This window comes from Myotis daubentonii, chromosome 1 (assembly GCF_963259705.1).
Source record: "Myotis daubentonii chromosome 1, mMyoDau2.1, whole genome shotgun sequence".
In the NCBI taxonomy this organism is placed as follows: domain Eukaryota; kingdom Metazoa; phylum Chordata; class Mammalia; order Chiroptera; family Vespertilionidae; genus Myotis; species Myotis daubentonii.
In genome coordinates this window covers 56,629,947-56,655,876 of record NC_081840.1, presented here as the reverse complement: position 1 = coordinate 56,655,876, position 25,930 = coordinate 56,629,947, and the positions used below count along the sequence as shown (strand labels likewise).

Genomic DNA, 25,930 nt, shown 5'->3' with positions numbered 1-25,930 from the left:
ATTTATTCCTAAGTGCTTTGATATTCCTGTGGTGGTTTTTTGTCCTTCTAAGCTCTAACTAGATTAATCTTAACATTGATGATAACCACCAACTTTTTGTACCAATATTGTTATGTTATAAAAAATGTTTTATAATTATAGTCAAATTCATTAACTACAATTAATTTCTTTTTAAAGGGACACACAAAGAATTTTGGTTCTCTTGAGTTTAAGTATAAACTGTCAAAAGATTGGAAGTACTTATCATAAGGGACTGATTGAGTAACATGACTAATTCATGCAATATAATACTCAAAAGCCATAAAAAAATATTGTAGAAGAAAATGTGTTGACATGGGAAAATGTTCACAATATACTACTTAGAGAAAAAAAATCTTGTTACAATATAATATGCATAAAATACACCATTTTGCTAGAGAAAAAAATACATAGAAAAAAGACTAGAAGGATGTACATCAAAATGTTAAGAATATCTGAGGATAATGGATTGCATGCAATTTTTTTCTTTTGTATTTTTTAATTTTCCAAGGTTCTGCACTAAATATTATTTTATAGTTTTAAAAAAACTTTTTTAAAGAAAAATAGCTCCCAAAGTAATTTTGCAAGCCATTTCTTATACTATTTCACACCTATTATTAGTAAAGGTAATGGAATATCTTTTACCGTAGAAGTAAGTTTTAATAGAAGGGATACAGTTTTTCCAGTTACCTTTAAAAATAGCAAAAATATTTAGTGGGTCACTACCTTGTGCCAGGTCTTCTCACATATTCTATTAAAAGTGAAACTTTAAGGATAGCCGGGGGGGGGGGGGGGGGTGGCTGACAATTTTAAAAAGACTTACCACCAACACTCAACAAATAGTTCAATTCAACTAATTTTTATTGAGCATTTATTAGGTGGGGGATTCTGGCAAGAGGGAAGTATGGTGAACAAAGTCCAAAGTCAAGCAAAGCTAGAACACAGGCCCAAGCAGCAAGGCTGGTTCAATGTCACAAAGGGGAGTTCCATAGATCACCTGAATCAGAATCCCTTAAGGTGTTGATTAAAAATACAGATTCCTGGGGCTCCAACGCCTATTGGCTCAGAGTCTCTAGAGGCAAGACCAGGGAATCTTTTTTTTTTTTTTCAGAGCGAGGAAGGGAGAGGAAGAGAGAGATAGAAACACCAATGATGAGAGAGAATCACCAATCAAACTGTGATCTCCTGTTTCATGGGTGGAAGGAATCTACATTTTAAAAAGCATTCCAGCCCTTGCTGGTGTGGCTCAGTTGGCTGGGCATCATGCACCAAAAAGTTTGTCCATTCGTTCAATACCCAGTCGGGGCACATGCCCAGGTTGCGGGCTCAATCCCCCATAAGGGGTATGCAGAAGGCAGCTGATTGATGTTCTGTTCTCAAATACATGTTTTTCTCTCTCCCCCTCCATTCCTCTCTCTAAAAATCAATAAAAATATATTTTTAAATTTAAAAAGTAAAAAGCATTCCAAATTACTACATTCAATAAGTCTGAGACCAAGCCAAGTGAATAGGGCTAGAAAACAATCACAGTCTTGAACGTCATGATAAGGAATGAGTTAATTCTACAACAGATAATTAGAGGAGAAGGAGGAGAGGGTCAGGGACCAGTCAGGGGGTTTGAGCTGGGGAATAGCATCTATGCTTTGGGTAAGTAGTCATTACAGAATGGAAAAGGAGAACTGGAAGCACTAGAGAACTGATGAAAGCTAACTATAGTGATGCATTAAAACTGACCAAGAGAAGAATAAAGTGGTTCCCATCTCTGGTGCCAAAAAGGATGGGAGAAGGAAGCTCATGGAGTCACTGATGAATAAATAAGATTATTTGAATGCTGACATGTTAAACCCCCAAAAAATACAGACAAGAAGAAGAACATTGGAGGAAAACTTTACAATGGTACTTTAATGTCATTTAATTAATTCATTCATTCAATCATGGACTTACTACTTAGTATGTACCAAACCCTGCTCTAGATGTTAGGTCAAAGAACAGATGAGGACCACTGAATTATACACTTTAAATGAATGTATGGTATGTGAATTATAACTCAATATAGTTCTTATTAAAACAAAACAAATGATATATGTCCACTGTCTTTAGGGGATTCAGAAAAGCACTGAGGAGAGAGACAGTTACAATGCAGAGTGGTGTCAGGAGAGAGGTAAACAGTGTTCTATATGAACACACAGATGGAACATCTTACCCAGACTGGGGTCTGGAAGACCTCACTCACAAACGGAGTAGAGAAAGCCAGGCAAGGAGAATGCTGCAAAGCAGGGAGAAGGCAACCTGGAGAGCTCCTGACCTTAAAGAAAAATTCTGCATGCCAAGAGGGAAACACGAGAGACCAGGCAGGCCCAGGGTGAAGGCAGGGGAAGGAGGAGCCCTGTGCATTACAGCCTCACTATTCAAGGTGTGGTCCTCAATCCGGCAGCACTGACATCACATGGGAGTTGCTAGAAATGCAGTTTTGGCCCCCATCACAGACCTACATCAGAATCTCCATTTTAACAAGATTCCTAGATTATGCAAATGGACACCAAAGTTTGGGAAGCACTACACAAACAAAATTTTTCTCAACAGAAACTTTGCAGGCCAGAAGGGAGTGGCAAGAAATATTCAAAGTGATGAATACCAAGAACCTACAACCAAGATTACTTTATCCAGCAAAGCTATCATTCAGAACTGAAGGTCAGATAAAGAGCTTCACAGATAAGAAAAAGCTAAAGGAGTTCATCACCACTAAACCAGTATTATATGAAATGCTGAAAGGTATCCTTTAAGAAGAGGAAGAAGAAAAAGGTAAAGATAAAAATTATGAACAACAAATACACATCTATCAACAAGTGAATCTAAAAATCAAGTGAATAAATAATCTGATGAACAGAATAAACTGGTGAATATAACAGAATCAGGGGAATAGAAAGGCAGTGGACTGACTATTCTTAGGGGGGAAAGGGGTGTGGGGGATGCGGGAAGAGACTGAACAAAAATCGTGCACCAATGGATGAGGAAAGTGAGCGGGGGGGGGGGGCAGAGGGTGGGGTGGGAACCGAGTGGAGGGGAGCTATGGGGGGAAAGAGGAACAACTGTAATAATCTGAACAATAAAGATTTAATTTAAAAAATATATATTTTATTGATTTCAGAGAGGAAGGGAGAGGGAGAGATAGAAACATCAATGAGGAGAAAGAATCATTGGCTGCCTCCTGCGCGCCCCCTACTGGGGATAGAGCCCGCAACCCGGCATGTGCCCTGACTGGGAATCGAACCCGGGACCCTTTGGTCCGTGGGGCGACGCTCAATCCATTGAGCAACCACAGCTGGGACAAACAAATTTATTCTCAAGACAAAATCCTATGGGGGAATCACTGAGGAATTTCAAGCCAGACAGTGAATGGCATGGTCAGATATTTATGTTACATAAAGAACATCAGTCTGGTAGCAGAACAAAAAATAGATTATAGGAGGTAAGACTAAAAATTGCTTAGGAAGCTGTTTCGGGATCCAGGAAAGAAATATTAAGGACCAAGGTGGAGTAAGAATTGTACCAGGAAATGGTAACGAATCATTTGGGTTGGGGGAATAAATAAGATCTTAGTTTGGGTGAATGGATGAAAGTTGATGCATTTCTCCAGACAGGAAATACAAATAACAATAATTGTAGTGGCTAATACTTCTTAATTGGTACCAGGCTTTATTCTAAGTGCTTTGCATGAACATAACAACCCTATGAAGTAGGTGCTATTATTATCCCATCAACAGATGAAACTGACATAGAGGTTAAGTAGAGTAGAGGATGGAGAAGATGGTAAGTTCAATTTTGAATATATTAGGTTTGAGGTACTTGTAATGATGTTCGTAAGACAGTTGTTTGTAGGGATCTAGGTTTGTAGGGAGAGCAAGTAGGTTAGAAACAGAGATTTGGAAGTCATCAGCACAGAACTGGTATTTGACTCTTCAGGAGTGGGTCACAATGGGAAGGAGTGTGAGGTCAAAGACAGAGCCTAGGAACACCAATATGCAAGGGGCAATAGGAGGCAGGTGAGCTTATGAGACAAAGCAGCCAGAGAGGAAGGAGAATGGGAGCTATAGCTCCAATAATAATAATAATAATAATAACAGCTAACATTTATAAGTGCATACTACATATTGGTCACTATTCTAAGCATTTTCATATAATTAAATAATTTAATCATCATTAAAATACATGCTGTTGGTATTATAATTATAAAAATGAGGAAATTGAGGCACAGAGAGGTTAAGTAGTTTGGTCAAGGTCACACAGCAAGTGAGTAGTAAATTCAGGATTCAAACCAGAATTCAAACTGAGTGTAGACAGAGCCCTGTCCCTGACTGCTGTGATGCACTGCCTCTCTTTTAGGCACTGGGAAACAGTGGAACCAAGGAAGGAACAGTTGTAACAAAGCCCTCAGATTAGTGTCTGGTCCACAGGAAGGCCTTGGTAAATTTAAGCCATTATTATTTGATAATGATACTGCCACGTAGACATGCATTTATGCAAGCTACAGTTTTTAGAAGAAAACAAATGACAGCTAAATAAGGTAAAAATCAAAGAAGAAAAGCAAAGAAACTCCCAAGGATGCCACGGCTTCAAATCAGTTTGCTGTGTTTTAATATCTAAGAATCCACACAATCAACCTTCTATCACATTTGTGGCTACCAGGCCTGCAGGAGGACTGCTGTGCACAGCAACAAACTGCAGATCTCACAAATCCCAAAACACCTCTGAGCGCTATGAAGATCCCATTCCAGGTGCTATCTTTAGCACTTAGTGTATTTTGATCCATTCTAGTTGTTTTAAAGCAATTAGTGATGCTGAAGGTGCCTCAGGTCCTTGACTGCCCACTGAAAGCATCATGACCATTCCAAACGAATGGCAATTTGTTCTAATTAGGAGGACATGTGGTATACAACGTAGTATTCTCAGGTACTTTTTAAGTTAAAATTACATTGTTTAGACTCTCGAGCAGTAGCTTCATGTTTTTTTTCTCAATTATTTTTGATTCCCAAAAGGTTAAATTTGAAATAAATTGATATATTTTTACTTTAAGAGAATTTCTCAAAACAGAATAAAGGTACTGGATGCCAGAAAGTATCTCACAGAAATAGACATCTGGTCAGCCAGGCCCTGAAGCAATGTACATAAAAAGTGCTATTTTTAAAATGAAATAAATCTGAATACCCTATCCTGCATAAATATAAATGCCAACTCTAGCCAAGAAGACTTAGAATCTAAAATTGACTAAAACTGACTAATTCAAGCAAAGATTTATATACAAAGATGCTCATCATAGTACATTTCTTATAGTAGTGAAAATGCCCAGCAGTAAATAAATTATGGTATAGCCAAATGATAGAATATCATGCAGCCATTAAAAAACATTCTCAATGATATAAAAATTCTCACAATACATGATGTTTAAGAATTATAAAAATTACCATTATGAATATAGTAATGCCCTAGCTGGTTTTGATCAGAGGATAGAGCATTGGCCTGGGGACTGAAGGTTCCAGGTTAAATTCCAGTCAAGGGCACATGCTCAAGCTTTGGGCCCCAGTTGGGGTATGTAGGAGGCAGCCAGTTGATGTTTTTTATCAATGTTTTCTATTTCTCTCTCCCTCTCCCTTTCTCTCTAAAATCAATAAAAACATATTTAAAATAAAGAAGTTGAAGACAAGGTAGAAAGTAAGAGAGCAGAAAAAGATACCACAGATGAATTCAGTGACAATTCAGACAGTCCAAAAGGGAAAATAAGAAATTCTGCAATTTATCTCTAGGTGAAAATGGGGAAGAGAATAATGTATGCAAGCAAGGGTGTGAAGAAAATATGGGAAATAAAATGCTGAGGAAATAGGCAGAGAAAGTGATTAGAAGGAAAGGTAATATAGGGTTCACAGTCCCCTAATTAAGACTGTTGCAAAATAATGTTCAAATCTTCAATGTCTGATATGGATTTAATAACACTTGCTTGTATGATTCTCCATGCTTTTTTAATCAAAATGATTCTCTAAGGAAAGATATCCAATAGCCTCTTGTATATGCAAAATTCTCCCAATCTTAGATCAAAGAGCAGAAAAGGAAAGACAGAATTCAATCACTTTGTCATTTTTGGTGATTTATTCACAGTGGACATCAACTAGGGATAGTTGTCTTATCGACCAGCACTATTCCTTCTGATGGGAATAGCTCTCAGCCACCTCACCAAGTCTGAGTGGGACAATCAATCTCAATGCCCTGTCCACCGCCCGGCATCTGGGGTGAGCATGACGTGACCACTCATGATATTCCTCCCCACAGCCTACACGGCACGGTGAAAGGAGAGGGCATGTGACCCCAGGCAAGTCATCTTCCCGGCTCTCTTCCTCCAGGTCCAGAGCTACAAGATCATATGATCTACAGTCACCACTGACCATCATTTTCACCCCAAAAGGAGCTGTCCTGGGGAAGAAACCAAGGTCAGACAGCACAATCCAACATGAGAGCCAGTGACAGAGAGCCTCAGAGACCACGTCTGAGCCTTAAATTCAGCCATGCCTACACTTTCATAAAATCTTTTTTGGCTTTGAGTTGGGTTTCCATTATTTCCAACTAAAATAGTTCAGGCTGGTAAACTATTTAACAATGTCAAGGAGAGGTTAGGTAAATCAGTTTGTCAGAACTATCATCTATGAATTATTCAGAATCTTCTCTTTATGTACTACATCTTAACTGATACCATAACTTGAAGGAATAAATTTCATAAATATAACTTTAATGTTTGAGGTAGAAATTCATTTTAAATTACATATATTTATTTATTTTAAGATTTAACAACTATCCCTACTGAACTGAGATTTGATGTTAAAAACTTCTACCATTCTTGGTGTTAAATATTTCACTATTTTGCAAGCTCACATTCATCTTTCTAAACCAAAGTTCTACCCTTTCAATTTGTCTAGCCACTTCACTAGCCAGATTCATTTTATTTCTCCTATTCTGAAAATCCTCTAGTTTCAGCATGTATTTATCAAAAGTAGAAACCCCAATCACACACACAGGATTCATAGCCAGGACAATGCATGTTTTTGTATGAGTGACCAAGGACAAATAAAAAAACAAAAAACAAAAAAAACTTGTCTTTTTTGTATCTGGTCCGCCTCCCGGCTAGCATTTTGCTCATGTTTTTAGGCCACAGCAGCACCTCAGGCGAAAGGAGGTAGATAGATGGTCCCTGTGAACACTCAAAGGTGGATAAACACATTTCTCCCTTGATTTCAATCAAGTCCTAGAGTCATTATTTTGAAACATAATTACATCATCCCTAAATTCTACAATTGGCAACAAGCCTCTGTTTTACAAGATGTTTAATGCTAATGCTTCTGGGTAAGGAGACTTCCAGCTGAAGAGGGATTAGCAGAGAAATTCAGAATTTGGAAGGCAGAAGAGAAGCCAGGGATACGTTTCTGCGCAGTTCAGAAATCTGTATCAGCACAAACCCAGACTGACAGCACAGCCAAGGCAGATGGGGGAGGAGCACTATTAAAGGGCAAAATTGACAAGAGGACACTTAGTACACTAAGGACCTAAGGACACAGGCATCCAGTGCAGACACCATTTGAAAGGTAAAGGGTTAAGTGTGTGAAGGAAAGAGTAATCAACCACCCAAACCACTTTCCATCTACTCCCACCTCCCACTTGAATGACACTCCACAGGAGTGAGTCCCAAGGTCAGGCCTCTGTATTCAGTGTCTCTATGGGTTGAGCTAAGGTGGAACCATAATATCTATTTTTGAAAACAAACAACTCTTCTCTGCCCTGGTGGGCACATGCAACTCCAGTAAACTCTCTAAATAAGCTGGAGAAAAGAAGAAACTAAGCCTTAGCTGGTTTGGCTCAGTGGATTGAGCGTCGGCCTGCGGACCAAAGGGTGCCAGGTTTGATTCCAGTCAAGGGCACATGCCCGGGTTGCGGGCTCGATCCCCAGTGGGGGGCGTGCAGAAGGCAGCTGATCAATGATTCTCTCTCATCATTAATGTTTCTATCTCTCTCTCTCTCTCCTTTCCTCTCTGAAATCAATAAAAAATATATTTTACAAAAAAAAAAAAAGAAGAAGAAGAAGAAGAAACTAATCACAAGGGAATTTCTGAGGATGATAAAAATGTCCTATATTTTGTTTGTGGTGGTGGTTACTTGACAAAATATCTTTGTCAAAATTCATTGAAGTGTACACTTTAAATCAGTGAATTTTATTACATGTAAATTATATCTCAGTGAAGTTGATTACAGAGAGAGGCAGGCACTGGAGGAAAATGGGGGACAAACGCCCCAGGCAAACAAATGGAACAAGTATAGGAAGACCACTATGGGACAGAGGACATGCCCATCAGGATGGAGTGGGAGGAGCGGAGTTGTCCACAATATTTTACTGAGGGCCAGACTTTATTCCATTGATCAGCTGAGAGTTTACACTTCCAATAATACCCTATATTTCATTAGGAACAGCCAAAAATGGAGACAAATAAATCCAAGTCCATCTTCCATGGGCCACATGCCCCTACATTCTCCCAATGGAGGTAAAATCAATCAAAAAATGAAAAACAGAGAAGCTAAATTGCCTTCTAAGAGAAGATGTAAAGTAAGGGGGTTCATTTCTCTACTCCCACACTCTCCTATAAAAGTTAGCGCCACTCCCCAACCCTTTGGAGATTGTAGTTAAATCCCTGGAACCCCATTCATAGATCTCCCTCCACCATTCCCCTACTTTGAAAAGATAAAAGCATCACAGAGATTTAAACTGTTTATGTGACAGTAGCAACTCTCAATAAATTAGAACCTCTTTGTAACCTTTTAGCCACTGGACAACACATTGAACTTTCACACACTTCAAGAGACAGTAACGTTTCAAGAGAAAATCATGAGTGTTCTGCTTTGCTCCAGCAGTCTAAAGAAGTATTTGAGTAACTTAAAAGGTCTCTAGTCGGCAAAAATTCATGATGCAATGGAAATGAGCTTCCAGTTTCTGGCATTAATTTACATTATTTCCTCTCCTTCCCATCCGATGTCTAACCCACCACAGAGAGCTGTCTCTCAGATGCGTCCCCTGCTTTCCCAACCTTCTGTGCCTCAGTCTACCAGAACTTCGCTCACAGTCTGTTTCCTGCAAGTTTCCTTGGTCTCCCTGAGTCCCAGCTCTCATTACTCCTGTAAAACATGCCTGAAAACGTGCTGACTGGTTTAACTACTTCTTTATACCCTGCTTCATTCCTACAAGTGGACTACTCATCCTAAACCCTTATTTGCAGTCTATCCCTCTTCTATGTATTCTTTCATTCATCCAATAAATACTTAACCAGCACCTCCTATGTGTTAGACATTGAGCCAGGCTCTACAGGAGGTGAACAAAACTCTCACCAGCATCTCAGGGGGCTTGCGTTAGCGTGGGAGTGGCAGACATACACACAAATAACTAGAATAAGGTGGAAATGTATACAGGTCATTAAAAAGAGAACTGGCCCAGATGATGTGGTTCAGTGGTGGAGTGTCACCCCATGAACCAGGAGATCACGGTTAGATTCCCGGCCAGGGCACATGCACAGGTTGGGGGCTCAATCCCCAGTAGGGAGTGTGCTGGAGGCAGCCAATCGATGATTCTCTCATCATTGATGTTTCTATCTCTCTCTCCCTCTCCCTCTCCCTTCCTATCTAAAATCAATAAAAACATATTTAAAACAAAACAACAACAAAAACAGAACTGTCAGCTGGATGTCAAGTACAATTAGACTTGGTAAAGAAGCTGTATAATGTAAAGAGAAAAGGAAAAGGCTGTAGAGGTTTCTAACCTGAAGGACTAGAACTGCGGTGCAGTCAACAGGCCTAGGGACATCAGGAGGAAATGTGGATGGAAGGGGCGTGACAAAAGACTCGAGGAAATTATCAGAGATGAGATGGCTGTTTTGCTTTAAGATTTTGGAAGCTGGCTGAGAAATGTAATTTTGACATCAAAATATTAAAATTTCCAGGATTAATAGTAAAGGAACAATGGCATCGAATATAAAATTGAAACTATCCCAGAAAAAATATTGACCATAGATTCAGTAGGTATGAGGGAATATGGTGGGAAAGGAAGGCTACAAATATACAATCGACTGGCTTAAACAGCTGTTTCATCTAGGAAAGTTTACGTGGCTCCAGAGCGGGGGCTTTAAGTCCTTTCTGCACTGTTACAAAACTCAGCAGGGCGACTCCTAATGAAACGGCTTCAGGTAATCTTGGCCATTCCACAATATCTATGGTGCTATCCATGGTGTCTCGGAACCTCAAGCAAAGAGGACTAGCATGACATTTTATTGCTGCGAGTGATCCGTCTAGGTCTCATTAATAAACCTTGCTTCACATACACTGAATCCTTTGAAGTTGCTGAAAGCATCTATGGCTAATGTTATGATTCAGATATCCACTGGCAAGTCAAGACTAGCAAATATTTTCAAAATATATCATAGCCACCTTCAATTCTTTCTGGAACAAGCCAGGTAGATCTAAAAACAAATCAACATACAACTCTATGAACATTCTAAAAACAATTGAATTGGCGAATGGTATATATAGTATGTGAATTATATCTCAATAAATCTGTTATTTTAAAACCAATAAACATGTTTTTTTGTTGCTGTTAATCCTCACCCGAGGATATTTTTCCACTGATTTTTAGAGAGAGTGGAAGGGACGGGGAGAGACAGAGAGAAACATTGAAGTGAGAGACACATCATCCATCAGTTGCCTCCCGCAGGTGCCCCAACCTGGACCAGGGATTAAACCTGCAACCGAGATACGTGCCCTTGACTGGAATCGAACCTGGGACCCTTCAGTCCACACGCCAACGCTCTAGCCACTGTGCCAAACTGGTTAGGGCCAACAAACATGTTTTAAACAAAATGTTAGTTTTCAGAAATGTTATATCCTAGAAGCCTAACTGTTACCCTTAAAATGTTTATACTGCTGGGAAAATTTACAAAATAGAAGCCCTACTAAATTGCTGTGACAAAACCATTATCATTAGCTAAAAAGAATAAATTGAATGGTCTCATGCCTTTCACCGTAATAAGAGCTGATCTGAATCACACAACAAAATCTGCCTTTACGCTCTAAATGGCATTTTTTAAATGAAGATATATTAATACATGTGAAAAACAATATAACTATTGTTTACCCACTTTACTTATTGACTGATTTTAGACAGAGAGAGGAAGAAAGGGAGAGAGGAAGGGAGAGAAACATGGATTTGTTGTTTCAATTATGTATGCATTCATTGGTTGAATTCTTGCATGTGACCTGATCAGGGATGGAACCTGCAACCTTAGTGTTATTAGGACAATGCTCTAACCAATGGAGCTACCCAGCCAGGACTAGGTGAATGACATTTTTAAAAATATATTTTATTTATTTTTTACAGAGAGGAAGTGAGAGGGATAGAGAGGTAGAAACATCGATGAGAGAGAAACATTGATCAGCTGCCTCCTGCACACCTCCTACTAGGGATGTGCCCACAACCAAGGTACATGCCCTTGACCGGAATCGAACCTGGGACCCTTCAGTCTGCAGGCCGACGCTCTATCCACTGAGCCAAACCAGCTAGGACGAATGATGTTTTTAAAGGGGCACTTTTCAGATTTAACTACTATGTTGAATACCACAATGATGGCATGTCACTAATATATCTTTCCTAGTTATCTTCCCCAGAACTTCCTTTCCTATAATCCTCTGCAAGGGAAAAATCCTTGTGTTTATCCATTGATACTACTTCTAATGACTGTCCTCTTCCTCTAATAACCAATACTCAAGCTTTCATCTCTAGAATCATTCTAACATTCCCCATATCCTAACCTATTCCCTAACTTCTACTAATACCATACCAGCTGTCTGCTTGCTGTTGAGTTACAGCAGGTTATTTATGCCCTTGGAGGTTCAAATTTGGTCAGGAATATAAAAAGCAGACTGTGAGCCCTTTGACAGAAAGGGCTGTGTCTTCTTCATTGTTAGAACCTCTCAACATTAAACAAGATACCTGGCACCTAGGAGGTGCTCAATAAATATTTTTGCCCACCATTAAGCTAAAGTCCATTCACACAAAGAATTAATCAACAATAGCCAAGTGACCAGGTTATTCTTGGGCATAAGTATATTAGAAGAAGGTGGCTTAAGCTCAACTTGTCTTTTTATAGAATATATATTTTATTGATTTTAGAGAAAGAGGGGATGAGAGAGAGAGAGAGAGAGAGAGAGAGAGAGAGAGAATGAGAGAGAGAGAGAGAAAGAAAATCCCAACCCGAGCAACCTTTTGGTTCACGGAACAACGTTCAACCAACTGAGCCGCACCAGCCAGGGCTCAACTTCAGTCTTGGTGTCTAAATCAGTCTGTCTTTATAATGACTAGAAGGTAATTTTAAAATAGATTGTGATGAATGAAGCTACAATTGAAAAATCACAGCACCTCCCTCCCCACCCCCTGACTATCTGGGTGGAAAAAAAGCAAATCCAAAATCCAAGAGAAATTTATTATGCAGTTAGTCTCTAGTTAACCCACCTACAATTAGTCAGGTCGTTCAAGGATGGACTCCTCACCACAGTGAAGGAATGTTTACAGATCTTTATCTCTTCATGTGAAAATGACTCTGATATTTGATATTTCTTAGTAGCAGCCTCATACATTTATTATAAGAATTAAATGAGTTAATCTGTAAAGCACTTAGAACAGTACCAGGCACAGTAGGCACTGTATAAATGTTTGTTAATAAAGAAACTTTGAGTCAGTTTCCAATTGTATTCATTTATACATTAGAGATCTACAATGCCTAAAGAAATTACCACGTTTAGAGAGAAGTTCCAACTGAGCAGCCTCTAAACCAGGCTGGAAGGAAAGAGGTCCAGAGAATGTTTCATGAAAACTCCTCATTTCATGGTTGAAGAAATTAATCGAACATCTCGTACTTATAGAGAAATTCACGGGTTACAAAAAGCTTTCCTGTTTATTATTAAGCTTAATCCTCAGGACAGCCTTGTAAGAGATGCAGGACAGGTATAATTAACTTCACCTACTGAAGAGGTTAAGGACTTGCCCAAGGTCACAGAGTAAGTGATAAGGCCCAGGGCTGGGATCCAGTTCTCTTGAGGTTGGGTCCAGACCTCTTTTCTCTGAAACATGCTGCAACATGGGCCCTGGGCTTACTTGGGCCACATTTGGACACAATGATTCCAGGATCTTAAATGGAGATTCTGCTGCAAATGCAAACTTTGCAAAGTTAGGGCAATTCTGTTCATTGTAATTAGAGGTAATTAATAGCTGGCAAAACACCTACCTACCCATGAGTTACAGTATAAAATGCCATGACTCCACATACTCACTGCCCAAGACAAATGTTCAGAAGAGTTTTCAAAGGCACAGTTTTCCAAAACATGCCATTTAGAGATTTCCAGACCCAGAGAAAACTGGTGTCCGTATTACAAAGAAAAGGATGCCACTTCCCTTAAATTAAACCCAGAAGAAAGGACTCGCCCCAGCGGAGGGTGAAGACATGGAGCCTAACAAGGCTCTAAGGGGATTGCATGCAGGTTGCAAACTCCCGGGGACAAATGAGTAAGGACCATCCCAATCCGTGAATGAGCTGGTGCTGATCCGACTGCACCACCCAGGGGCTCACCACCCGGGGGCTCACCACCCGGGGGCCTCACCACCCCGGGGCTCACCACCCGGGGGCTCACCACCCCAGGGCCTCACCACCCAGGGGCTCACCACCCGGGGGCCTCACCACCCGGGGGCTCACCACCCGGGGGGCTCACCACCCCAGGGCCTCACCACCCGGGGGCTCACCACCCCAGGGCCTCACCACCCGGGGGCTCACCACCCAGGGGCTCACCACCCCGGCGCCTCACCACCCGGGGGCTCACCACCCAGGGGCTCACCACCCGGGGGCTCACCACCCGGGGGCTCACCACCCCGGCGCCTCACCACCCGGGGGCTCACCACCCGGGGCTCACCACCCCGGGGCTCACCACCCAGGGGCTCACCACCCCGGGGCTCACCACCCGGGGGCTCACCACCCAGGGGCTCACCACCCGGGGGCTCACCACCCAGGGGCTCACCACCCGGGGGCTCACCACCCGGGGGCTCACCACCCCGGCGCCTCACCACCCGGGGGCTCACCACCCGGGGCTCACCACCCCGGGGCTCACCACCCCGGGGCCTCACCACCCGGGGGCTCACCACCCGGGGGCTCACCACCCGGGGCCTCACCACCCGGGGGCTCACCACCCAGGGGCTCACCACCCGGGGGCTCACCACCCCGGGGCTCACCACCCGAGGGCAGCGATCAGAAACCCGGCGACTAGGGGTGGATATTGGCTGGCGACAGTCTGCAGGGTTCCAAATAATCCCACGGAAAGCCTGGCTGGCAGTGCAAGTGGCACCGCGCACCAACCCCAGACGTTATTTTAAGCGCGTGTCCCCAAGGGAGGGCCCATCTGACAAGCATCTCCCACCCGCCAGGATTTTTTCCAGGAGCGAACGGAGGGCTGGGCGATCCTGCCCCGGGCCCGCCCTACTGATCCACACCGGCCTCCGGTCCAGAAACACGCTCCGCTCCAGCCCCACAAGCGTGGCCCGGGCCAGCGATACCCGCGAGGCCGGCCTCCCCCGCCGCCTTCACCATCCTCACCGCCCGAAAGAGGAAGGCGCCTCCGCGGGCGCAGGCGGTAGGGCGGGGGGGAAGGGGTTGGAAATGCTCGGAAAGGGAGTGGTGCCCCCGACACCCCCAGCCCAGCTGACAGCCGGCGGCGGGCCCCCTCCCGACCCCGCGGGCCCCCTACCTTTGTGTAGAGCTGGGACGCGGCCATGGCGCCCGCTGCACCGACGCCCCCCGCCAGTGCGGAGGCCGCACCTCGCCTGCCGGCCGCCCGCGCCGACTAGGAAGCGCCCGGGCTGCCGCGCGGGGAGCAGGGCAGGGCCGGGCAGGGCCGGGCGGGGCCGGGCGGGCGGGGCGTCTCAGGCGCGGGCGGCCCGCGGGAGCCTCGCCATCACTCCCCGGCGCCCCGCGAGCAGCCGCGAGCGCCCCGCGTGCCCGGGGTCCTCGGAGTCGCCGCCGCAGCCCGCTCGGCGGCCGGAGATGCTGCCGCCGCGGCCGCCCTGTGCATTGTGGGAACGGGAGGAGGCTGCGCTCGAGCGCGGCTGCCGCGGTCGCCCCGGGCTCTCGCGGGCTCACGTCGCCTCCCGTCGGCTGCGGGCTCCGAGCATCGCTGTCTGGCCACGCCGCGCAGCCCCAGGTCTCCCGCCCGCAGGTCACTCGCGGTGCACCCCGGACGCCCCTGCCCCAAGCGATCCCGGAACCGTGCGGAGTAAGCCAGCCCTGCAAGGGGCAGCGGTAGCTGGGTCACTGAGGGTGTCCAGGTAAAAGTCTGCTTCTCCTGTCCTACAAGCATTTCTAGCTAAAAGGGGGGGGGGGGGGGGGGGCGGGGTCCGTGGAAGGCCATAGGATGACCTAGAATTCCACAAGAGCCCTGTTGGCAGCAGAGGGAGGGAGGAGAATCTGAGATAAAGGGTCACCGAGGTCCCCCGAACACCTTGGTATCTGCAGCTGGGTCAGGTAATGATGCCAAAGCTGAGCGGCCTGCTTTAAGCCACAGACACTTAAGTGAGCCTTGAAGCAAGATGTGTGTGTGTGTGGGGGGGGGGGGGGGGGGGGCAGCCCAGGAGCCTACCTGTTCCTGGGCCTATGTGTTTGTAGAGGTGCCCTGTCTCCAGACTCTTCCTCGCCCTGTTCCCGGTGTGGGTGTGTCTGCACCATATATAATCCTGCCGAAGCCATCCGGCTGCCCCCTGAGGGCTTTTGTGGAGGGTCTACACCTACAATGTCGCTCTGTATAAAATATTCAATCTCAGAAGCAGCGTTCAGTCTACTCACTGTTATCCCTGCACCTCAGGCATAAGAATATGGTCTTTGCATCCCCACCCCCATGGTGTCTTAACCCTCTATCTGCCTCCTTCACACCCACACTTTCACTACTGGGTTGATTATTCTCCATGTCTATCTACACTTAATAAAAGACAATCTACACTAATAAAAGACAAACATGCAAATTGACCGTACCTTCACTACGCCTTAAGCCATGCCCACCAGCCAATCAGAGTGACTATATGCAAATTGACCTAACCAACATGGCAGCCAGCAGCCATGGAGCTGGAGCAAGCAGGAGGCTTAGTTGCCCCAATGATGGAGGAAGCCAAGCTTCCCAGCTGCCCCGGCTCTGAGCTCCACTCAAAGCAACAAAGTTTCAATTATAGAAGGTAAATAAACCCCAGATATCTGCTTTCAGCTAGCCATGGCCACGGAGCTGGAGCGAGCAGGAGTGGGTTGCGCCTGGCAATGAAGGAAGCCAAGCTTCCCTCCTGCCCTCCCTGGCTGGCTCTGAGCTCCTCTCAAGGCTACAAAGTTTCAATTATAGAAAGTAAATAAATCCCAGAATAAAAAATTTAAAAAAATTAAAAAAGGAGAGGCTGGGAGCTTCCGTCGCCGGAGGGGGGGAAGGGGGGGCCTTGACCAGCCTGAAAACGGCCCTCAGCCCCTCACCCAGACTGGCCAGGCACCCCAGTGGGGACCCCCACCCTGAAGGGGGTGTGTCCAGCCTGCAAACACCCATCAGCCCCTCACCCAGGCTGGCCAGGCACCCAAGCGGGACCCCCACCCTGATACGGGACACCCTTCAGAGCAAACCAGCTGGCCCCCACCCATGCACCAGGCCTCTATCCTATATAGTAAAAGGGCAATATGCAAACTGACCCTAACAGCAGAAAGACTGGGAATGACTGGTCACTATGACACACACTGACCACCAGGGGGCAGACACTCAATTCAGGAGCTGCCCCCTGGTGTTCAGTGCACTCCCACAGGGGGAGCTCTGCTCAGCCAGAAGCCAGGCTGACGGCTGCCAGTACAGCGGTGGTGATGGGAGCCTCTCCTGCCTCCTCAGCAGCGCTAAGGATGTCTGACTGCAGCTTAGGCCTGCTCCCCGCTGGCAAGTGGACATCCCCCGAGGGCTGCCAGGCTGCCAGAGGGATGTCTGACTGCCAGCTTGGGCCCAATCCCCCAGGGAGCAGGCCTAAGCCAGCAAGTGGACATCCTCCGAGGGGTCCCAGACTGCAAGAGGGCTGAGGGACCCCTCCCCCGATGCACAAATTTTTGTGCACCGGACCTCTAGTAGATATATAAAAGCCTAAGCAACTGAATGACCGGTCAACTGGTTGTGGCCAGCCAACCTCCTGCCAACCTCCCTTGGCCTTGATGGGCCCCGATTGCTGGACGGGGGTCGTGTACTGGGCCTCTAGTATATACATATTTTTTAATCCCAGCTTGTTGTTAGTGTGCTCACCCTATTTCTTTGAACTCTAAGTGGTGCCAAGGACCTGTCATGAGAATCTGGGATGGTGTCTATCAAGACCATCTCTTAAGGCTGCACCCTTGGTTGTGTGTGTCCTGCATTTGTAGTTGAAGGAAGATCATTGACAGAGAGGCCACTTCTCACTCCCTGGAACTCAGGCCTCTCCTTCCATTGCTCACTGCCCATAGTCTCTTCAGAGGTGCCAGAGGTAAAGGCTACAGAGTACAAAGTCCTATAGAATTCTCTGTGTTCCTTATCATTCTAAAACCAAACCTTTATGTTTCGGGGTCCTACCTTTATTGCCCAAACATAAAACAAGATCACATGTGCAGTTATGACCAGTACAACAGAAAGGGCACTGGCCCAGCTAGTGTGGCTCAGTGGTTGAGCATCTACCTATAAACCAGGAGGTCAGGGTTCAATTCCCAATCCTGGGTTAGGGGCTCTATGTACAGGAGGCAGCCAATCAGTGATTCTTCCTCATCATTGAAGTTTCTTTCTCTCCCTCTCCTTTCCTCTCTGCAATAAATAAAAATATATAAATATTTTAAAACTAGAGGCCCAGTGCACGAAATTCGTGCACTGGGGGGTGGGGTTCCCTCATCCCAACCTGCCCCTCTCACAGTCCGGGAGCCCTCAGTGGATGTCCTACTGGCGGCCAGTCTGGCAGCAGAGGCTCGGAGCAGGCATCCCGTGTGTGTGTGTGTGTGTGTGTGTGTGTGTGTGTGTGTCTGTGTCTGCTGGGGCCTGCCCCCAGCCACACCACATAGGCTCAGAGCAGTTGCCGTGTGTGTGTGTGTGTGTGTGTGTGTCCCCACTGGGGGCCTGCCCCCAGCCACATTGGAGGCTCAGAGCAGGCGCTGTGTGTGTGTGTGTGTGTGTGTGTGTGTGTGTGTGTCTCCCTGCTAGGGGCCTGCCCCCAGCTGCGTAGGAGGCTCACAGCAGTTGCTCCGTGTGTGTGTGTGTGTGTGTGTGTGTGTGTGTGTGTGTGTCTGCTGGGAGGCCTGCCCCCAGCCACACCGTGGAGGCTTGGAGCAGGAGCCCCTCTGTGTTGATCTCTCAGGCTCCTGGCCTCCACTGCATGTTGTACTCTCCCTTGAGCTGTGGCCAGGGTGGGGTGCTGCCTGCAGGCCACACTTTCCTGCTCACGGATCGCCACAGCGACCTGGAGGCAGGCCCTGCTGTGTGCTGCCTATGGGCGGCACTTTCCTGCTCTCGGGTGGCCATGGGGTCTGGGCTGGTGGCGAGGCTTAGATGGCACATGGGGGTCCCGGCTGGGGGCAGGGCTGCACACGGGGCAGATGGTGGCTCACACTGTCCCACCCTGCCTGCAGTATGCAAATTAGCCTCCATCTTTGTTGGCGGTTAATTTGCATATCACGCTGATTAGCCAATGGGAGGCATAGCGAAGGTATGGTCAATTACCATCTTTGTCTATTATTAGATAGGAAGAGCACTGGATTGAGATTTAAGAGACTTGAATTCTACCCCCTTGCATTCCTTTGTGCCCTATGTAAGGTGATAATCATTCTGTTTTCTTGCCCTTGGGACAATACCTACCTCCCCCAACTGTTGAGAAGTGCTGAGATGCTGATGAAGGTGTTCAGGGCATGTCACCCCATGGTAATGCTGCTTTGGCATAGGGACTATTTCAAGGGGTATTTGAAAAACAGCAAATACAAGAAAAACACTCTAACCTTCCTACTTTTTCTTAAAAGCAGGTGAAATTCTGTATGAAAGATATCCTCCCTATACGACAAGGAAAGTAACATTCTTAACACCAAGGACTAGAAGTTGAGGCCAAGAGAATTCTATACAGACTTTAACCCCTAGAGTGCTGGGGAGCATGATCGCGCTCCTACTGTCTTTCGCCAAAAGTACCGGGAGCGCTATCAAAGCTTCAAAATGGCGTCCAGTTCTAAGTCTGCTTTTATTACTGATGATGATATTGCTAAATATGTCAGTGTAGTAAAGGTTTCCTTAAGTTTTTGAATATGTAACTTCATTTACTTGCGATTCATAATTTTTTTCCTAAACTGCTGTAAAATCAGCAAAAATGCCTTGGCAATTTTAGCATGGTTCCTAGGATATTGGTTGGCACTCAAAGGGTTAAAATAATTCTCTTCCTTAACCTTACATAGTTTAGTCACTTTTCCTCAATTATTTCTCTTTGTTCAACCTAATATAAAAGCAAGTAGGTTTTGCCATTTCTTTGGGTCTTCATTTCATTCCCATGTCATGTAAAATTTAATATGAGTTTGCATGCCTTTCTCCTATTAATCTGTTTTTGTCAGTTTAATTTTGACTCAGCCAGGGAGCTTAAGAGGGAACCACGCTTGTCAAGACCTTGTCTTGGACTTCTAACCTCCAGAAAAGTGAGAAATAAATGTATGTTGTTTAAGCCACCCAGTCTGTGATACTTTGTTATGGCAGCCCTAGCAAACTAATACATGCCCTTTTCCATACTCTTTTTTGTAAAATTTAATTGATTTTTTTAGGGGGGGGGGAGAGAAAGAGAAACACACCCCCTATTGGGGATTGAGCCCACAACCCCTGGCATGTGCCCTGACCCAGAATAGAACAAGTGACCTCTTGGTATACAGGACGACGCTCAACCAACTGCACCTGCCAGGGCTCCATACTCTTTTTGAATGAAGTCACTATATACAGCTCACATATGAGTGGGAAGTTATGCTCCACCTCCTTGGAATTTTTCTACATGGGCAACTTGTCTTATTTCCACCATTTATTCATTCAATTATTTATTTATGCAAGTATAGACTTACAAGTATTTACTTAATACTTTGTTATGATCTGATACTTTATTTTGTTGCTGAAATTATTCAGGCTTTAGTCATTGGGAGCTCTTTCAGTTGGTTCCTGTGTCCTTTTGACATACCCTCCCAACCCCCCCATCATTGTGTAAGGGATTGTGTTGTGTTTTATTTTGCTTTTTTTTTTTTTTTTTCAGATCACTTCCTTACCTTTTAGCTCAATAAGATGCTGCAGACTCATCTTGATATTTCTTCATTTCTTCTCCAGTCCTAGAATCAGCCATTTCTCCAAGGAGCCCTGGTCCCTTTCATTGGAGAGTATTAGAAACTAAGATCTTGGGCCTCATTTTTTTCTAGCCACAGAGTAAGGAAATATGTGTATACTTATCTGTGTATACACACATATCTATAAATATTTCTATATGTAGGAAACTATATTAAGGTAAGCATGAGTTCATACTAATGTCTTCAACTCTGACCCATCACCACAGAAATCATTCTAGCCTCCTCCCCTGGCTTATCCCTAAATTTTCCAACAGTGAGAAGCCTAAGCTTATCATTTTTTTAATCAGCAAAGAAAGGACAACTTATGTGTGTATTGTTGGCAGGTTAAAATGAGATGAGAAAGTATTGGAAACTGGTCTGTGCTATATAATTTTAAGATAATGTTGATCAGCCCTAACCAGTTTGGCTCAGGGGATAGAGTGTCAGCCTGAGGACTGAAAGGTCCCAGGTTCGATTCCGGTCAAGGGCATGTACCTTGGTTGCGGGCACATCCGCAGTGTGGGGTGTGCAGGAGGCAGCTGATCAATGTTTCTCTCTCATCGATGTTTCTACCTCTCTATCCCTCTCCCTTCCTCTCTGTAAAAAATCAATAAAATATATTTTTAAAAAAAGGTAATATTGATCAAATTTTCAGTCCTAGCTCCCACATGTTCACTCCCTGTCCTGGCTTGCCTGCTTCTGTCATGTTGCAAGATTCAAGGGCAGCCCAACCAAGAACTGAGTGACTTCTGAAAGAACATTTTTGATGGGGGGGTGGGGGAGGGATAAACTTAGGGGTCAATCAGGAGGGATATATAGGCCAAAGATTAGGACTGTAAAAACGTTCTAACTTAATTGGTTACCATCTGGCTATGTAGGTTAAGAGCCTCTTTTAATGCCTCTAGGCATGTCAAATCAAAATAATACAGAACTCCCTGAAGTTCTCCCATATGAGAGTGGACAACACTGCGGTGTTGTATTGGACCATACAGGAAGATATAGTGGCATCTACCATATTTGTCTGTCCTCTTTTCTGTATTTTAAGGGAGTTCCGCCCTGGCCAGTTGGTTGGAGTGTCGTCATCCCATACACCAAAATAGGTAGCAGGCTCTATTCCTGTACAGGGCACCTAGGTTGTGGGTTCAATCCCCAACCGGGGTGTGTGTGGGAGGCAACCAATCAAGGTTTCTCTCTCATATTGATGTCTCTCTCTTTCTCTAAAATACATTTTAAAAGATCAATTAAAGAAAATTTCTACATTAGTCCTGCCTCCTGATAGAAAAATCAAGATGCCAGTCCCACCTCTTTTGCAGCTTGAATGCTACATGACTATATGACCTAGTCTAGATTCATCTGCATAAGACTTAGGATACTTAGGATATAAGAGATAGGCTCTGCAAATAGAACTTCCATTGCCAGTGAAGGTGGCAGCAGAGGTGGCCCAGTTGGGCTCCTGGCTCTCAGTTTGGTGGTGGTGGCAGCAGCAGTTTCCCTATCAAGCCATTGGTGGAGCATGTTTTGGGGGTTGTTCCTAGATTTACATCAAGGCTGTTTCTCTAGCCCTGGCCAGTTTGGCTCAGTGGATGGAGTGTCAGCCTGCAGACTGAAGGGTCCCAGGTTCGGTTCCAGTCAGGGGCACATGCCTGGGTTGTGGGCTCAATCCCTAGTAAGAGGGTGTGCAGGAAGCAGCCGATCGATAATTCTCTCTCATCATTGATGTTTCTATCTCTCTCTCCATCTCCCTTCCTCTCTAAAATAAAAATATATCTTTAAAAATAGACTGTTTCTCTAGCATTCTGACAATTTTGTAAGTGACCTGGTCAAATGAGCCAGAATTATGAATTTGTGATTAAGAGCCCTGACCATAATATAGTGTATGTGCATATCTATATATATAAAAGCCTAATATGCAAATTGCCCCAGTGGGAGTTCCACCAGGAAACCGATTGCTCACTATGACGTGCGCTGACCACCAGGGGGCAGTGCAGAATGAAGGAGGGCCATGGCCAGCAGCTGGGGAAGTGAGGCTCTGGCAGCTGGAAGGCCCCGATTGGCCCTGATTGCCGGCCAGGCCTAGGGACCCTACCCATGCACGAATTTTGTACACCAGGCCTCTAATATATACAGTATATATATATATATCTCAAGGGTGAATGGGAATGGCTACACTCCCAATGGTGTAATTTCTATCAGAAAATATGTATTGGGCACTTACTATGGTCAGGCACTGGGCTAAGTAAGTGCTACAGCAAAATAATGTTACTTTTCATGGAAAGGAAGTAACTGAATGAATGCAATTAGAATGCACTGTGATTACATGCTAAAATGTTATGTGGAAATGGATATTGTGTGTCAGAGGATGGGACAATTAACACATGGGGGAGGAGACTAATCCGTTTTCACAAAGGCATGTTTGAAATAGTTCTAACTAAAATATAACTAGAAGTGTATCAACAGATATCCCTAGTAAGACAAGACAAACCACAAATTGGGAAAAGATATTTATGATGCATATAACTATTCACTAAACTTTTCAAAAATAAAGAACTTCCACTTCTTCTAAGGGACCTGAACTAAGACAAAGGCAACAAGCAATGGTTGCCTTACATGGAATCTAGAAAATAATGGAATCAGTTCAGGAGGGCAGCTAGGTCCCACGATGAGAGCTGTGTATTAGGGATAACAAAGCAAGTTCAGATTGAAGCAAGGGAGAAGTGGCCTCTAGGGGAGAGTTTTCTGGAACATAAGGAAGACTCTAAAATACTAGATATGATGGAAGACATGAAATAATTGCGGCTATGATAGAAGCCAAAAGTACAAGGGGAAAATAATAATTAGAAACACCAAGAAAAACAAAAACTAAGAAGGAAATGTAATCAGAGTATAAGCTGTGATCTGCAGTGAACTGTATGTATCAACCTACAGAGCTGAAGACTATTCATGATTATTAAATAGAACATAAATGTTGTTAACCTGGATAATGTAAGAATACAGATGACAAAAGTTGAGAGAAGGGAGGAGAGTCAAAGGAAGCATCAGGGTGTTAATGTTGTCATCTCACACATTAGAGGGCTAAATACTGTTGATAGCCACTAAAAAAAGAAATAAAGGTGAAAATACATTATTTGACACTGTAAAGAAAGCCCATAGAGGAATCAAAAGTAGTGACATTATGATCCTAGGAAGAGGACGTGAGCAATGTGGGAAGTGCTGTAAACTAAATCTTCATCAGTCTTGACAACCAGTAGTTTGTGCCTAAAATTAAGAAATCAAGAAACAGTGGTATAAACGTATTCTTGAGAGTTAATGGAGGCAGCTCTCTGAAAAAAACTCAAAACAGCTTGACTGTTTCAAGTCCTCGATAGAGCTAAAGTCGGTAATAGAAGTACATTTTGTGATTCTTAAAGCTTTTCACTATGCCCTCCTATACTACTTGAGTTCAGAATCACACACAAGAATAATTTTAATAGAAGCAGGAAAAGAAATCTAGCAATTTAATTTAGAACCAACTATCAGTTCTATCATTTCTTGCCATATATTTACTCTATGACTGATGCTCCGCTGGACGGCATTTGCTCCATTCAGTTTTGAAAACGACCTCACCACCTGGATGAGACTGAGGTCATTCGGTGAGCAATCCTCTAGTGCTTCTTTTCCCCACCTGAACTCTGGTCACTAATCCTCTGACGCTTCAGAAGACATGGCAAGGCTGATCTCTTCACGCCTACTCTCAATCCCAGTTCTTGCCTCCTTTGGTTTCTCCCCCTGTATTTTTTGTTTTGCCTATAACCATACGTAAACCTTCCCTACATTTAAAATCAAATCTTCTTTCATGTACTTCAGAATCTCTCAAAAGAACATCCTCACCTTTAATTCATCTTTAGTTGTTTATCATTCTTCTATTCCTCTGCCCCACGCCCATACATATCTTCTCTACTGAAACCTTCCTTGCCAAAGGACCAGCGATACCCATTTCCAGATTTCCTGGCATTTTTTTCAGGAGTACTCTTCTCACTGCTGTACTACGCTCCACACTGGAGACCATCTCCCTCTTATTAAAACCTTTTCCTCCCTTTGCTTCTGACTCTTGTAGAACATCTCTCATGGGAATAGGAATATACTGCAATTAGCTGGCAATATCTTAACAATATATTCAGGAGTTACAAATATAATGAACAGTTTTTCAAGTTTACATATAAACCTGGCAGAAAATAAATTTGGTAGGAATAATACTATATATGACCATTTTAATTACCCCAGTTGACAACATGAGCCATGTACCTAACCCATATACAGGTTTCCAAGACAGATATATCTTATAATCAGTAGTAAATGTCTACCATTAAAAAGAAAACGAATATTTTTAGTCTATCTTTTAACTAGTACATCCATAGTGATTGGGGCTTCTCATAATATTGATATTAAAGTAGTTGAGAATTAAGGAAGATATGAAAGGTTTGTATTCTATAACTTATAAGTGTGGCCTGGCAGAAAGCTGCCCACTGGAGTCTGCTTCTGATCTTTATCGTTAAAATATGACTACCCTCCAGGGATAATGTCTGCAGTAATTCAAACAAATGGTAACTTCCATTTATACATAGTCATTATAAAACATTAGCTAGTATAGATGCAGAAAAACAAGAACCTAAAATACATCACGATCAGCCTTATGCATTGGAAATGGGTCAATAAAGGGCCTTGGAAATCAGATAAAGTATGCTTGCAAGGTCATGATCACAAGCAAGAGCAGAGAAGCAGCCAAGTTAATACATCTTTGCCATGGAAACCAGGTATACCAATTTCAGTTGTGAAGTTTCTGAGAGCAAAGCTCTTTGACATTTCTTCATTCACCGAAATGCTGAGTATAAAGGCCTACTTCAATGAAAGCTAGACTTGGCTGACTGAGAAATCAAGCATTATCTCTCTGTATCCATACCCTTAATCTGGTTTTCCACTTAAATTTCCAGCCCAATATTCTATTTTACTTTACTTGTTCAACAAGCATTTGAGTATAAGCTGTTTCTAGCTGCTAAGGATACAATAATGAATTAGACCTCCCGCTAAGGAAGTTAAAAGTTGAGCTGAGATCCAAAGAAAAAGAGGCAGCCAAGCTAGGGGAAGTGTTTAATGGAAAAGAAACGTGTTGAACAGGAGCAGGAATGAACATGGAACATTTTAAGAGGTTATATAACCTGTTAAAAATGGAAGCAGAGTGGAGCGAAAGGATGGGTAAGGGCACAGCATGAAGGGAGCAGGAGCAGAAAGTGATGTTAGAACTGCACCAGCTATCCAGGTAAGAACTATTAGTGGCTTGGGGTATGGTGGTGGCAGTGGAGATAAATCGAAAATTCCAATAGATTTTGGTGGATGTTGGTCCCAGCTTGAGGAAGCAAGGTTGGTCAGAGCACCTGAGTTGAAGGCTGGAGGAAAAGGAGGGTGTTAAGGAG

The 25,930-nt window shown here is 44.1% G+C and overlaps 1 protein-coding gene across 5 annotated transcripts in view; it reads right to left on the bottom strand.

The window, feature by feature from the left end:
- Positions 1 to 15,200, bottom strand: part of MYO5A (myosin VA) — a 209,533-nt gene extending 194,333 nt beyond the window's left edge. For 2 of the 5 annotated variants that reach the window (XM_059700921.1, XM_059700937.1), the window contains exon 1: positions 14,881 to 15,199. In XM_059700921.1, the coding sequence (XP_059556904.1) occupies positions 14,881 to 14,907 (27 nt within the window). In that variant the 5' untranslated portion in view covers positions 14,908 to 15,199. Of the gene's footprint in view, positions 1 to 14,880 lie in introns of all 5 variants that reach the window. The other 3 variants (XM_059700931.1, XM_059700958.1, XM_059700947.1) reach the window with 2 other exon arrangements.
- Between the last annotated feature and the right edge of the window lie 10,730 nt (positions 15,201 to 25,930).